Source organism: Gymnoscopelus braueri, assembly GCF_963280865.1.
Source record: "Gymnoscopelus braueri genome assembly, chromosome: 9".
NCBI lineage: Eukaryota > Metazoa > Chordata > Actinopteri > Myctophiformes > Myctophidae > Gymnoscopelus > Gymnoscopelus braueri.
This window is the reverse complement of record NC_137610.1, coordinates 33,531,696-33,547,669: the sequence shown is the minus strand read 5'-3', so window position 1 is coordinate 33,547,669 and position 15,974 is coordinate 33,531,696. Positions and strand designations below refer to the sequence as shown.

Below are 15,974 nucleotides of genomic sequence, written 5' to 3'. Positions count from 1 at the left end.
TTTTTTTTTGTTGCTCTTCCTCATGGACCTACTTGCGGATTATACCAGTGTCAGTCTACCTTATGTGGATTATGCGGTCAACACGCACTGCCATTTTGCACCTTAATCCCACGTACAACGCACTGACTTTTGTATTTTTTATTGTGTGTTTTTCTAGCACCTTGACTAACGTCCATAAGTATATCATGCACAGTATACATCTGCTGCTATGCTCACGCACCTTTATATCTTATCTCAGGTACCATGTGTAAATATGTAGATAACTTGTTTGTTTTTTGTTCTCTTGTTTGATCTCCTTTCCCCCTTGCCCCCCCCCCTCCTTCCCTTTCTTTTTTTGCTATGGAAATAACGATACGATGGGAACTATGCACGAAAACGAATTTCACCCACTTTTTTTTACTTCTGTAAACCTGTGATGTGCCAAAAAAGCTGATTCTGATTCATCTTAGATGCAGCCCAGAAAAATTATGCAATTGAGCATTGGTTTTTCTTTTTTCCCCCTTCCATTTAGTCATTGCCAATTCCCCACAGTCTATATAGGGCATAGCAGTGGCAGCCATTCGTTTTTCCCATAGAGATTTCCAAAAATATTGATATAAATTATTTTAAGCCTAGAATCAAGCCATCCAGGCTCCTGGTGAATCATGACCATAAAACATTTGATTCTGTGAACAAAAATCTTTGAATATATATATATATATATATATATGACATAATCTATTTAATTAATACCTTTTGTTTTGCGGTTTTCAAAAAAAAAAATCTTCACAGAATAAAATGTGTTATGGTCACTGGTCCGATACACATTGGACTTGCCAGTTGCACCAGGAGAGCTTATCGCATGTGGAGGAACACACCATCCCTTCCCAGTTCCACCTCCTGCTGACCAACCTGTAGGAGTCGCTATTGCAGTGACAGAGATTGACCTCCCCTGCCGGCTTCCCACCCATGAACATCTATTGTGTATGTTGGACCTTGGACATGTTATCCATTATGGCTATACAAATGTCAAAAGGGCTCAGATCTCTGACACATTGTATTAACTCACACACAGGATGTGCAAGAACAGCCGAGGAATATGATTTGGCATTGGTGCAGACAAACACACATGTAATACATAGGATTACTCAGTCAGAAACATCTGACATCTGACATACAATAGCACTTCCTGATGCGTTATGTCTCTCGAGAGCTCACTCTTTTTTGGAAGATCTCCACCGGACGTTGAATGCAGTGTTTGAAGTCAACCGGCTTAAATCTCACTCATGATGTTTACCATGTGTCAGCTTTAATCCAAATATAAAACAGAGCATATATCAATGTTGGTCCAACTATTTTATTGTAGGCCTGCTGCCAAGGTTTTGAGTACACAATGTTTGGGAAAATGGGAAAAAGAAAAAGAAATCCCCCTACAATTGAACTTTCACCTATCCTTGCAAAAACATAAAACATCAGTATGTGTTCTAAAGTGCCTAGCTATTGTTTCTTTACCTGGCAGCTCTTTATCAGAGTCAAAGCACACATTATTATTTGTTACGTCTGCTGTAGCCTGGAATATGGGGCAGGTTTATCACCAGAGGCATTTCTTTTAAAAAAAGGCCCTTGGAAATGCAGGTTCCACACATACTAGATTCCAGACTAATACCTATGCAGTGATATTAGTCTGGCCATGCCAGGCTACGTCTGCTGCCTCTGTGCTGTAACTTTGAACCTCACATTCCTCATGATTGGTTACTTGTAATGTTGACAAGCTTATCCAAAATGCCAATCAAATATCAACCTCAAATCAACACAATAAAAAGAATGGTCAACCTTGAGCTGTTTCTCTTTCTGGTTGAGCTGTGCCTTCAGTCGCTCCACCAGGTTCTTCATGGTGTTGCTGGGGGAGCGCGTGTTGGCCTCCTTCTGTGCCTCCAGCTCCACACGTAGATACTGCAGCTCTTTCTCCATCTGGGCCCTCTGGATCCGCTGCTCCTCCACCTCCCCGGACAGAGCCTTCACCTGGGCCACATGGCGCTCCTCAAGCCTGCATCACATCAGCTCTGTTAAGGCTCCGGTTGGTGCCCCAAAAAACGATTGAGACAAAAAAACTAAAACCAAAAAACCACTTGGTTCTCACATTCCTCCATCTGACACATGATGTGGTGTTTGTTGTAAACCCTTGTACTGTGTTGGATTGTTTTTGTCATTTATATTTGTTTTTGCTTCACCACAATGTTAAGAATGTTATTTAGATAGCATGTTGTTTAGACAGACACAAGGTTGAGGTTTTCCTAGCATTCTAGTTTCTTTGAAGCAATTGAGGCGATATTTTGTCTTCATTGGGGGTCGCGTGGTTTGATACAGATCTTTCAAACTTTGGGGTCGGATCCCAGATTACCCCCCGATATTAAATTCTTCGAAGAATATCACAGAATGGTCATGCTTAATTGAAGACCTTCTTTGAGAGAAATCCAGCGCCATACACTGTGCTTATACCCTCAGATATACACAGAAATAAAGAAATACTTGCTTCAATGACAATGTGAATAACATTGTGAATAAATGCTCACTTTATCCACTCCTGGGCGTGGTCTTTCTCCTGCGATGCCATTGCGTCCCTCTGTCGCCCCAGCTCTGCGGTAGCAGCATTCAGCCTGTCTGTGAGGGAAGACAGTGAGCTGTCCTGTTCTGCCACCGTCTGCTCCATCTCAGCCAGACGTTCCAGATGCTTGGAGGTTGTCACGCTGATACAGGGCTTCTTCATCAGCTCCTGGACATTTGACATTTGCATGTTAGTTGGCCCTCTATTGACTCTATTTGACAGTCGAACAAACCTTGGCTGGATTACAAAAGTAGTTATATATGGATGGTGTGAAAACGTCAGGGAGAAATGAGAGAGGAGGAGGAGAGAGAGTGAAGGGGGGGTGTTGAGCTTTGGGGAACTGCAGACACAAACAAACATAGACACAAACACACACATCCTGTACACACATCTATCACATCCCCAAACAACAATAAAACACATAATAAACACATGATAGGGGGCTCATGAATCTATCGCCACATACATTTCAGCTGTCCAAACATTGTGTATCCTGGACTGTGCACATGTAAATCCTATTATGATTGACAGGTTGCTCACTAGCCCCCTGCCCCTAGTGGATAGTGATATACTAGGCAGGCCACATTATACAACTATTTACCAACATTGACCAGGATTGACTAGTTATGCTTACCAGGCAATGGTTCTGAGTGCGACTCAAAAGATTCCATAGCTCAATTCATTTATGGTAGGTTCTCTGTGGAACCATTTGGTTCATTGTGCAGCTAAATATAAATGAGACTTTAGCCCACTTCCAGAAAGCCTAAACAGACGATACTATGACATAAACAGACAATACTATAGGACACAGACTAAACAGACAATACTAGGACACAGACTAAACAGACAATACTATGACACAGACTAAACAGACAATACTATGACATAGACTACTAGGACACAGACTAAACAGACAATACTAGGACACAGACTAAACAGACAATACTAGGACACAGACTAAACAGACAGTACTAGAACACAGACTAAACAGACAACACTGCACACAACACAGTCTGACTGAACAGAAAATACTATGACACAGACGACAAACTGACAGCTGAAAATGAAAGACAGGGGGCGTACCAGTGTGGTGCGTTTGAAGCGGTCCAGGGAGGTGTCCGTAAGCAAGTCAACTTTCTGATGTAGCGTTCTCACCTCCTCCTCGTGTCTCCTGGTCATCTCCTCCTGTTCCTGGGAGGACCAGTAATAAGGTGTCAAGAGATAGAACAAAATCTATACTCCTGCATACCTCTCCTACTGTGCATTTTAATGTTATGCCTTGCATATAAACAGTTCATTTCAGTTTATGTCACATATTATTATTATTACATGCCTGAGGAAGGTTGTGTGTGACCGAAATGTTGCTTAATAAATCCTTTATGTACCGTGCAAGTGGCAGTGTGCGGGTAATCTTCATTGTTGGTGTTATTATTAGTAAAATGGTGTCCAATCATATTATGCCAGACAAAAACACTACAGTACCACCAAATACTACAGCAGCCAATTTCACTGATCTCTGTTTTCTGAGTTAATGGGACACTATGATGATTTTAAGCTAACGTTCCATTACCAGCCATACAACTAAGCAGTCCTCTGCGTCTCTCTGAAATAACGCAGATGTGCTGAAAAGTTTACCACAGTGATGTCACTTGAGTACAAACTGTGAATGTGAAAACTACAACTCACAGGTGATCCATTTAACACACATCATTGCACTTTATATACTACAGTTGGATGGCCCTCTCTCTCCATGAGACGAGACCATCATTGGTACATCTATATTTATAAAGCTCTATTAAATAAATTACCAACATATATTTCATCACTATTAAAACCAAATACTTCCACCCATCAAACACGCTCTCAGGAATACATCCCATTACTGATCCCCAAGGCCAACACCGAGCTAGGCAAAACAGCTTTCAGGTTTAGCGCTCCCTTCACTTGGAACGAATTACAACGCACTTTAAAAATGGATTCCATGGTCTCACTGGGTCAATTAAAAAACTTACTAGCTAATCTTGTTGTTTTAGATTGTCACTGTTTTAATTAAGCTGTCTTTATCACTGTTTTATTCTGTTGTTTTGCTATTTTCACATACATAACTTGTTTATCCTGTTGTTTTTATTCATCACTATTATTTACACTGTTGTATTATGCTTTTGTAATCTCGGCATCATTGAAAATGAGGGCTCTGCCCTCAATGCATCCCGAGAAAATAAATAAAGGTTGAATGAAACAACTCTTTCATCCTGTGAAATTAACCATGTTCACTGTGTCTATGGATTTACAATAGCCATCGTACCTGTCTGGCCCGGCTCAGGAGGTTCTGGCATTTCTTAAGTACATCCTCCTTCTGGTCTAGGCGTCCCTGCAGGTTGATGATGGTTTGGTGTGCGACCTTAAGGGCTGGCTGGCTCTCCGTCTGCAACTCCTCGTGGCTGGTGAGGTCAGCCAGGAGGCGCTCCCTGTCGGCGGATGCAGGGAGACGAAGACGCAGTTCATTGATCACCCTGTCCCTGGACATAATATTCTGCTCCGCCCTCCATAGGGACGCTTCCTTCTCCTTCAGCTTCTGCATGATGGAAGAGAGTTGGAATACTTTAAAGACAGGTCATTTTCTAAATGTACAGGAGTTTGTCCAAGTGACACTGATGCTTGTGGCTGCAATTGCCACTATTCACAAATTGGGTGGGTGGCGCACGCCACACACACACACACACACACACACACACACACACACACACACACACACACACACACACACACACACACACACACACACACACACACACACACACACACACACACACACACACACACACAGCATATTTAGATGCATCTGAATGAGTGACATCAACAGGGAGAAAACACACTGTACTGTACCTCATCTAGGGTTTTACATGTAGCCTGCGTCTCCAGGATGGTGCGGGACTTTTCCTTGATTTTCCGCAAGGCAGACTCCAGCTGATGGGCCAGGGGCAGACTCGGGTCTGGCAGGGCACCGGCAGCCTCCTCAAACTACAAGAAAAGGGTACAAATAAGAAACAGAACTCAAATACAAAACACCTAGTAGACCTCTGCCAAGGCAGCACAAAATGTATTCTCAAATTGGTCAATTATTTCCATATCTGCTTTGCTTGTGTTTCTTTATGTACTAAAAGGATGACTTTGAGATCTGTTTCACTGTGTAATGCAAGTCAATAAGGAGACCATTTTGGAATATCAATTCCTAATCACCTGATAAACTATTGAAGATATCTCACCAGAGTTATCAGTTACATCATGGCAAGGTAACTGACACAACCCAAACTCTACCAAAGTGTCATTTTACTTTAAGCTCAAAAGTATATATCTAGAGAAGGCAGTGCTAGATGGTCTAAAACCAATTTCAGTACCAGATAACGACCTTTAAATCTGTAAGCAGGCACCTTTTGGGAAGTGCCCAGAATTTCATTCTGTTGCTTTTCATAGTGTTCCAGTTGGTGATCCAGGTCCACCTCTCGCTGATCCCAAGCCAGCTGGCGCTCTTCGTAAAGCTAAGAGAAAGACAAAGAGCGTATCTCTGAGTATCAGCTAAGAAACAAAACACAACATGTTTTTGTTTTGTCCCCCCACTCACACCCTTTTCTCCCAAGTTTACCCACACATGAGTAGCCCCTGTCACTGCTGACCCCTATACAATTGGTCATGTGTGAGGTAACACATGCGGAGGACCACGTTGACCAGCCTAGTTCTTTTCCCTGCTGAACAGGTGCCCTGACCAACCTGTAGAAGTTGCGAGTGCAGCAACAGATATCGACCTGCCCACCTGAGAATGTGGCCAATTGTGTTAATCCTGCACCCCCAAAACCTAGCATGATTTTGACACAATTCACAAAAATACTGTTCCGTGTCAGACTGGGGTAGGCCTGCACAATATATTGTTTCAGCAACGACATTGCAATTTACACGTGCGGTAGTGACTTTGCAAAGGTTAGCTAAGGCAAAGAAGCAGTACAAAAAATAATCTTTTTTTGAAATTCTTCAAAAAAACGTTTTCATGACTAATCTGGAAGAAAAACAATAAAGACCATCTGATAAATAACATAATGATTTAACGATTTCTTGGTAACTGGTCTAGCACGCACACATGTTGGGTCTATCAGAGTACTGAACCATTGCCTTATTTCCCCCCTCTAATAATCACCCTAATCATTGCTAGAGTGATAAATGATTTCCAAATGGAGCTATTGAAGTGAACATGGTGAACATATGCACCTCCTGTGTTTTGCAAGACTGCACGTTCTTGGGAGCCTTTTCAAATTCACAGCCAGACCTTTCTCCACACTTCCGTTCACGTAATTTTAGCATCAGGTCAGTGGTGGGGAACATAATGCAGTGATAAACGACAGATGAAACTGTTGACTCTGTCTTTCTTTTAGTCTTAGGGGCCGTGTCCACAGTACGTGTTTTTGTTTAGCTACCAGCGCCTTGTCTGTCATGCATTTCTATGAATGACACTCACTCTCCCCAGCGCCCGAGCATTCAGCACTCTCTGCTCTGTATTATTATGTCGTCGAGACAATGACAGATCTCCGCTTACTGATACATCTGGTGATATCCAGATTAGTACATATCTGTCAAAAAAGGCTCGCAGGAGTATAAAAGCGACTCCTTAAGGTCCTTACACACCGGGGCGATTCTTTTCATGCGAATAATACGTTTTTTTTAAAAACCTTATAAAGTCAATGCAAGCTTCCACACCAGTTTCGCGGAGCGAAAAAAGCGTCTTTTAATTATTCGGAACGAGTCAAAATTTTGCGTATATTCGCATATTCGCCGGTGTGTAACCGCCTTTAGTCCTCCTTACCCATACAGCTTTTAAATCTGTGGAGCGACATAGATGAGAATGACAAACTAGGTCCTCAAATTGAGGTCCTAAAATTGGTTGAGTTTGAAACCAGCTGCTTGTAAACAGGTGTGTTCATGTGTGTGTGTGGGTGGATTTCAAAAAGCTCACAGTGTTTTTCTGGGTGACGTCCTCTTCCAGAGAGCAGAGAGTGCGTTCCTGCTCCTCCACCAGCTTCTTCAGGTATCTGACCTCCTCCTTCTGCACCGTCAGCTCCCTGCCCCTCCTCATCTCATGCAGCCGAGTCTCCTCCATCTTCTTGTGCCACTCGTTCACCTGTTGGTCGTGACATAATGTGTTACGAAAGGTCGCCAACAAGAAAGCTGGGACTATTAATAGCCAATATATATATTTTTTAAACTTTTTTCTGTTTTTGTCCAAGTTTCTATATTTTCAAATAATCGTGACATTTTGTCAATAAAATATTTTTTTGTCAATAAAGTCAACATGTCAGAGAGCCAGTAAGTCAGCCAATCACAATCCACAAGATGATGAACCCAGTCATGCTAATAGCTACACCCCTCCCCACCCACTTTCTGAGCTCCTTTCCCATCCTTGAGTGTGGAGATCAGCTCATGCAGCCCTCTCAGCTTGAGCTCCAGCTCCTCCGCCTTCCCCTCTGCCCTCCTCCTCTCCTCCTGCGATTTCCTCTTCTCCTCCTGGGCCTTTGCCCTGTCCTCCTGCATGCTCATCATGGTCAGGGAGAAGCGCTCCTGCTGGTCTAGCGGCACAGCCCCGGCGAACTGCCTGCGTAGCGCCTGGATGGTCTGCCGGAGGTGTTTGGCTCGGTTCCTGCCCTCCTGACGGGCGAGGTACAGTGCCCGCTCCCCAGCGTCCAGACGCTGCTCGGCACGGAGATTGTAGGCCTCCAGCTGCTGGACTCGAGTGGCGGCGGCCTCTAGCTTGCGCAGAGCGGCCGCCTCGCTGAGCTGCAGCGCCAAGATCTGCTGGTGGAGCTTGGCGATCAGGGCCTTCTCGTCTGAGTGGGACTGAGGAAGAAGTAAAACAGTGGATATTGAAGATGACATAGGAGGTAATGTCAGATAGATGGAATCAGGGCTTGAAAAGTGGAATATTTTTTCAATCGGTTCGTTCCAAGCAGAACCAGTATTTTAACATTTCCGTAATTGCGTTCCACCCCAACATAATGTGTGTACTTTTTGTTAGAACAAAAGAATATATATTTATTTTTACATCATTTCTATTTATAATTTTTTTACCTTTTTACCTTATCCATGTAGGTTCACTGAGTACAAATGCTATTTTTCAGCACCACCTGCTTCACAGTCATACAGTTACACATTCACAACTGGGAGCTGCCCATTACAGCCAGTCTTACATTGTTGGCCACGGTGAAACTTCACTGGAGTAGTATACTGATACTCAATGTAATATTGGATAATGTTTCTCAATAAATAAATTACCTATTACTCTATTTGTGTGTATGTGTTTTTGAGTTCTCTGTATCTACTTGTATAACTTCTAGTGATGTTTTAGTTCATATTTATGCAGAAATATAGAAACTTCACGAGTGTATGCAGTATGCTCAAAAGTATATTATAATCCCTGCAGTCGTGTGACCCCGTCCATCTGTCCTTCCGGCCGTCTGTCCGTCCGGCCGTCTGTGAACAGTTAATCTTGGGCACAGTTGGACCGATCGGCATGAAACTTTGCACGCACACTCCCAGTAGGCCAAGGAAGAGCCTCCACATTTTTCTTTTATGATTGGTACTTTAAAGCCTCCACATTTTTCACATTGGCCTGTTATAGAGCCACCATGAGACTAAACACATTTTTTGCTGCCTCTCCTACAGATTTTGTCCAAACCTCACACAGAAATTGGTACATCTTATCTTTATAGTCATGTAATCAAGATGTCTCTGCCAGATTTTTCAGATTCCATTCCGTTTGGCAGCCATTGGCTTTCAAAGTTTGCGGGATGGGCCCATTTTGCACAAAATAGCACAAATCATGAACGCAGTGTCCAATTGGCACCAGATGTTTCAAATCGGCCTCATGGTGGCGCTATAACAGGTTGCAGCACAGCCCTGAGTAGGCAACCTAGCCTAGTGGGGATTTGTGTTCCGAGGATCGCACTTTTCAAGTTATTTATGTGCTGCTGTTATCGCGGATAATAAAATGGATGAAATGGCTAAAAATAAATGACGTGTTCAGCCTCCTTAAAGATGGGGTGCCATGATATTTTTCAACCTTAAAACCTGATCATAAGGTATTATTATTATGTAAGGATTTTTTTCAAAAAAAATAAAAGTGTACAGTAAGTGTAAAATGTTGTTTTTATGTGGACACGCCTCCAGTTCATTAAGTATACCTGGTTCTCACCTTAGCACCTCCTCTACCACCTTAGCACCACCCACCTGTCCTAGTCCCTCCTCCTCCTCATGCCCACACCTGTTGTGTTATGATAATGAGGGGGAGGGTATGGCATTGTGATGTCACAATGCCTCTGTTTCTCTATTGGCACGTTTGACCCTCAAGGTTTCAGCCTCCAGGAAGAAACTCCAAATAGTCAGAGAAGACATAAAACACCATAAAAACACCACCGGGGGGCTTAATGAAGTTCTATCAACCTCATAGACACATGAAAAACAGAAAAAGTGCAAAACCATGGCACCACCTCTTTAATATTTATTGTCCATATTATTAAAATCGAACAGGATAACTCTCCTTTTTATTCTTTGATAATATCTGGCAGTTATTGATTTACAGAATGAGTGGACTTACACTACAAAAAAACTACAAAAAGGAAACCAGACAAGCCCAATAATCCTACTATTTGATCCAGTTCTGATTTGAATCTGAAGTGTATGGCGGTACCATACTTGAACTTGAACATACCAGTCAGTCACACAGAGATCTATCGTGTCCAGGTGATACATTCCAGCTTACAGTATAAAGTTAAAGGCATGATGACAGATTTACCCCCTCCACCACTAACCTTTTGACCTTGCTGTATGATTAAAAACATCAACAGACTTAGCCAAGAGAAGAACCAATATAATGTTGAACTTTTTATTAGTGGTGCTAGGTGTCACATTACTCACATTACACACACACACACACACACACACACACACACACACACACACACACACACACACACACACACACACACACACACACACACACACACACACACACACACACACACACACACACACACACACACACCTCCAGGATTTGAGGTCTAGCTCAGAATAATTAAGCTCTTTATACAGTTAATATCCCTATTTAAACCTCTTAAGGTTACAGTAGTGACCTTGGGCCTTGCATGCAACCTCAACATACAGTGGTATATGAGCATGAACGCACCGTCAACAAGAATAAAACAATGTATATTAAAATGTTTCAATACATTTCCTAGTAAATATTTTATATCTCGTTTACATTTCCCACAAACATAAGACCCTCCTTGGTTTTGTGAATAGCATAGAACAATTACACATTGCAAGTAAAACATTTCAAAATTATGAATAATCCGTAGCTTTATCAAATCTGTAGCTTCATCAAATGCAGAAAGACTAGTGTCTAATCTATGAGGTTTGGTAAAGAACAGTATGCAGTACTTCAAGCATGAAATAGCTTCACAGCAGCCAGCCAATTTGACAGATATGGAACATCTAGGACACAACTATTGAAACGTGGACAAGGACACTAATGTGTGACAGACATATGAACGAGCAACCACAGACCTCCTTAGACCAACTACTGTATGGACTAACCATGGACTTCCGTTACAGCCCAGCCAATCAGAGGATTCCCTGGACTTTAATCTGTCAAAACCCGGACATGCTGACTTGTGATTCTGACCATATGAGACTAGATATATACAACTGCATCTTGGTCTAGGAGCGTGCGTTGATACAGCGAAGGCATGCCAAAACGTGATGTAGATCAGAAGACATTTGGGAGTTTGGACAGAAATTGTTAAATATTATACTAATGTATAACACCATTTAATGTAATGAAACCTTAGGCTGGTCAAAACATGGCAGTCTGCATAAGACTGAGCTTACAGTACAATCTGACGTAAATTTACTATGCCTGTAATCTGGCAGAAAATCCTTTCAGATGGGGGTCCGCAGATACATTTTTTCTGCACATAACCTAGGAATGTGAACTAGAAATTCAATCTTGTTCTTCTAGGTCAGTGGAATTGCTGACATGTACAATGTTTACTGTAGGTTCATTACCTGGTAATCCTGGACCTGTCTCCTCAGAGCATCCACCTCCTTTTCTCTGGACTGCTGTCTGGCCTCCAGAGCACACACCTGCATCTTCGCCACGTCTGACACCTCCCGTAGTCTGCAGAAATAAGCACAGGTTAGAGGTTACTCACTTAAACCCTCTAGCTTTAGTAAACTGGACCCGAGTTGGCTCTGTACTTGGACCGCCTTTTACCGTCTACACCAAATCTCTTCGCCAAAAATAGCTGAACTTTCTATTTTGCATGAAAATGTTTGAGAACTACTGGTAGAATATGTTAATATTATATAATTAGCACATCTGCAGTGGTTGGAGGTGGTCTACCTACTCTTCCATTGAGACGTTTAGACTCGTGTCGGGTGGGACACCTACTGGTTCACAAATAGTACAAGCTCAAGTGCAATATCTCCCCCAGCCAAGCGGGTATTGCCTCTTGGGTGAGGGCTAGATGTTTGGTCTCTCAAGCAGAAGACCTGGGTTTGAAACCCGGGTAGGACATAAAAACCACGGATTGCAGCTCTAATGGAATGAGAATTTTTACCTAACTTAACCACATTAACTCTGGTGTCCCTATTTTGGGCATGTCATTATACTGATTATAGGTGAAACATAAAAAGAAATCCCCAAAATTCCCGAAAATAAAACTAAAAGATAGAAAACAAGCACACAATGTGTTGCATTGAGCTTGTAGAATGGCTATTTATGCCTTTCTTTTTTTTGCAGAGCTACACTGTCATATGATAAGTATAAAACAGGGCTTAAGTGGTTAACATACTGATGCATCATGAAGAATTGAACATTTTCACCTATAATGAAAGTGGTTAACACTTCTAGACATACTTTGATGCCTCCATGCGGAGCTCTGATTCTGCTTTTTCCAACTCTGCCACCCTGGCGCGGTCAGCGTCGCTCGTGGCTTTGCTCACGCTGTCCGCCAGTTCATCTCTCAGCTCTCTCTCCACCCTCTGGGCCCCAACGTTCAGCGTCATCAGCTGACAAACCAGAAGGACAAAATCATTTTACAGTATGTAATCGAGGTCTGCAACAGTTAATTTAACTAATTGATTGAATCGAAAAAAATATCAATTGTAATAAAATAATAGATTTTCACAAATAATGAAAAACTGCACATTTACACGCTTGCAACGCGTCCCATCGCGACACGTTGTGAGCTTTGCATATCTACTGTTTACAGTATGTGCTGACTGACCTACCTCTGTAATTTTGGCTTCCAGCTCCAGGTTCCGCTCTTCCACCTGTCTGAGGGAGTTCCTGGTGTGCTCGTACATGTTGTGAGCATGCTCGGCCCTCTGCCTCTCATTCAGCTCCTTCATCTCCAGGGTGGTTATCCGTCTGGAGGCTGACACGATCTCGCTGTTTGCCATGGCCTTGTCTGCCTTATCCAGGGTGTCCCTACTAACACCTGATGGTCAGGGGAAAGACATGGCGAGCACTTTTAAAGAGTTCAAGAACTAATGAGCTGCTCACCCACCAAAAAATGTAATAAAAGGTATATGTATGTATGCGTGTACCGGTATGCATGTATGCATGGTATGTATGGTATGTATGTATGTATGTATGTATGTATGTATGTATGTATGTATGTATGTATGTATGTATGTATGTATGTATGTATGTATGTATGTATGTATGTATGTATGTATCTATCTATCTACTTTGTTGTGTGACGAAATCTGAAATACTGAAACACGATGCAACAATAAAACAGACTTTTTGCTTACCAACTGAATTAATGTGCTCCCACGCTTGCTCTAAAGTATGCAGTTTCTCCTTGGTGATCTCCAGCTCTTTATTTAGGCCCGAGATTCGCTCATGGAGAGAACTGTTCTCATTCTGAAAGTGGAATAGAAGCAAAGATGCAATGATCAAAGTATTTGTGCAGCTTGAGAATATCTGATCTGTTAATGTGCCAATAACAGTGTACTGTACATAATTAGATATTTATCCATATAAATCAAGAAGTTATTTCCTTTATCTCAGTGCTGGAAAAGAGATTTTGTCCTCAAGCCAAAGTGTGTAGTTGACTCCAATTTTATGACAATAACAATAAATAGCCACATACCAGCGATTCAGGGTTCAAACAAACACAGACAGACTGATAGAAAATTAAAGTTGCGAGGGGTCTCTAGAGTACCGTTGACAGTTTCCAACATCTGTCAAAGGTCAAAGGTTTTACGGCAAGCAGACAGACGCTCATTCAGATACAGTGCTTTAATACCTCTAGATGTTCAAGGTGACTAGTCCTGCGGACGAGGAGGTTGTCTCTCTGCAGCGTGTCTCTGTATTTCACTGTCAGCTCGTTGTACTGTTTGTTAGCTCTCTCCAGGTCCACTGAGGGGACACTGTCCTCCAAGGCCTTCTGCAGGGCTGTAATCTTATGGGCGGCCATTTCCTAGAAACAGAAGGAAAGCATCATGTGTCTCATTCCCCAAGCAAGAAACCAGTTTGAAATTCAGTTTTCCATTTCCTAGAAACAGAAGGAAAGCATCATTCCCCCCAAAAGCGGTAGCTGTTACACTGATCAGTCACACACATGTCTGTTCATGTCAGTGGTTCCGCTGGTCTTTTTATGTGGTACATGGGAGTTATTGTATTTCATGTTTCCTGTTTTAGTCCAGGTTAGGGCATTTGAGTACAGACTGCATGCAGAGTGCCTGCCTGGCTTTTTGGCTGTGCAGTGTGCAATTTACATGTAAGTCAAATCAGCAGATGAATGAAGGCAATAGCTGTGTCATGATGCTACTCCTTTGGACAAGCTCCTCTTGAAAAAGAGATTGGTCCAATTATGATCCACAGACAATTTGGTAGCAATCGGACCTACGGTTTGGGAGATGTCAAAGTGTTTTTCAGAAAAACTAGTCCAGATGGTCTTTAGTACTGTAGCTCTTGAGGCAAATTGGCAGAGTGAGGGTAGGTGGGTGTAAGTAGCATGTTTCATGGAGTTGACTTTTTAAAGATTTTAAAATGTTCACCTTTAATTATAGCACCCAATCAGACCAATTGAGGTCATATTTGTTGAGCAAGTAATGCACACAATTTCCAATCAATGGTGATAATATCACTTCTCTACCATTTACAATAACCAGCTCAGTGGCCTTGCAGTTAAGAGTGTCCGCCTGAGACTGGGAGGTCGGGGTTCATACCATACCCGCCGAGTCATACCAAAGACTAAAAGTGGTACCCAGTGGCAGTGCCTCCCTGCTTGGCACTCGGCATCAAGGGTTGGATTGGGGGTCCGTCCCTGCATACTAGCGTCATGTCCAGGGGATGTACTTGTACATCAAGCTGCCTCACGCTATGGAAACGGGAGATAGGCTCCTTACTTACAGTATGAGCCAAATGGCTCTGGAACCGTTGGTTCCACTTACCATTTACCATCTCACGGGAATTAGCAAAACCACAGAAAAATGAGCACAAAACAATAGGGTTTCGGCCCTTCAGGCCTGTACGGCCTAATGAACTTTGTTTGTGTAGTTCATCAAAACAAAGATTCAAAGCGATTTACAGGAAACAGGATAAAATGCAGGATAAAAGGGATAATAAATAAGTAAGTGGTTACTCTGGGCTTTTTATGTGGTACATGGGAACTATTCTCTTTTATGTTTCCTGTTTTAAGTGTCTAGTGTGCCATTTAAATCAGCAGATCATCATGTCATGAGGCTGCTCCCTTGGACAAGCCGCTCTTTAAAACCACTTTAAACCCAATATACTTAGTAAACTTGACCTGAATTGGCTCTGTACTCTGTGTCTTGGTCCACCCGCCCCCCTCTACCCCAAATATCTGCTGAAAATAGCGGATAGACAATACTAATGTTAAATAGGGATGCTAGGGTTCAAGTGGTTTTTGAAAGAGTTTGGTTCAATAATGATCCACAGAAAATGTGGTAGCAATTGGACCAACAGTTTAGGAGGAAATGTCCAAAATTGTTTTTTCCAAAAATATAAAATGGCACAAAGTCTAGCCAGACAGACTTTAGAGTAAGGATCGATAGATGTATGTAGCAAGCTTGAAAGGAGAAGTATCAAAAGTTTCAAAAGAGATGTTCTTTTTCTGTTGTGCGTAAACAATGCGAAAATCGCTGCAGAGTATGTTCAAAACTATTCATATAGTTGATGCCTCATTGATCAAGGTTGATGCCTTTATTTGTGGTGAAAAATAGATCTTCTGAACACAAATTGCCTCGCTATATCGCTGCATAATATCCGCGTTCTGTGTGGATGTAGCCATTTGAACATTTTGTGCGAATTAAC

General features: G+C 42.3%; 1 protein-coding gene across 1 annotated transcript in view; it reads right to left on the bottom strand.

Annotated features, from left to right (window-relative positions):
- The window catches only part of cep290 (centrosomal protein 290), a 43,958-nt gene that overhangs the window by 9,442 nt on the left and 18,542 nt on the right, over positions 1–15,974 (bottom strand). The window contains exons 22-34 of the mRNA XM_080437507.1: positions 13,942–14,115; positions 13,445–13,556; positions 12,917–13,125; positions 12,543–12,694; positions 11,690–11,801; positions 8,009–8,464; positions 7,587–7,751; positions 6,016–6,123; positions 5,471–5,605; positions 4,890–5,159; positions 3,668–3,775; positions 2,553–2,752; positions 1,813–2,026 (exon numbers count right to left, since the gene is read on the bottom strand). Of these exons, the coding sequence (XP_080293633.1) occupies positions 1,813–2,026; positions 2,553–2,752; positions 3,668–3,775; positions 4,890–5,159; positions 5,471–5,605; positions 6,016–6,123; positions 7,587–7,751; positions 8,009–8,464; positions 11,690–11,801; positions 12,543–12,694; positions 12,917–13,125; positions 13,445–13,556; positions 13,942–14,115 (2,415 nt within the window). The remainder of the gene's footprint in view (positions 1–1,812; positions 2,027–2,552; positions 2,753–3,667; positions 3,776–4,889; positions 5,160–5,470; positions 5,606–6,015; positions 6,124–7,586; positions 7,752–8,008; positions 8,465–11,689; positions 11,802–12,542; positions 12,695–12,916; positions 13,126–13,444; positions 13,557–13,941; positions 14,116–15,974) is intronic.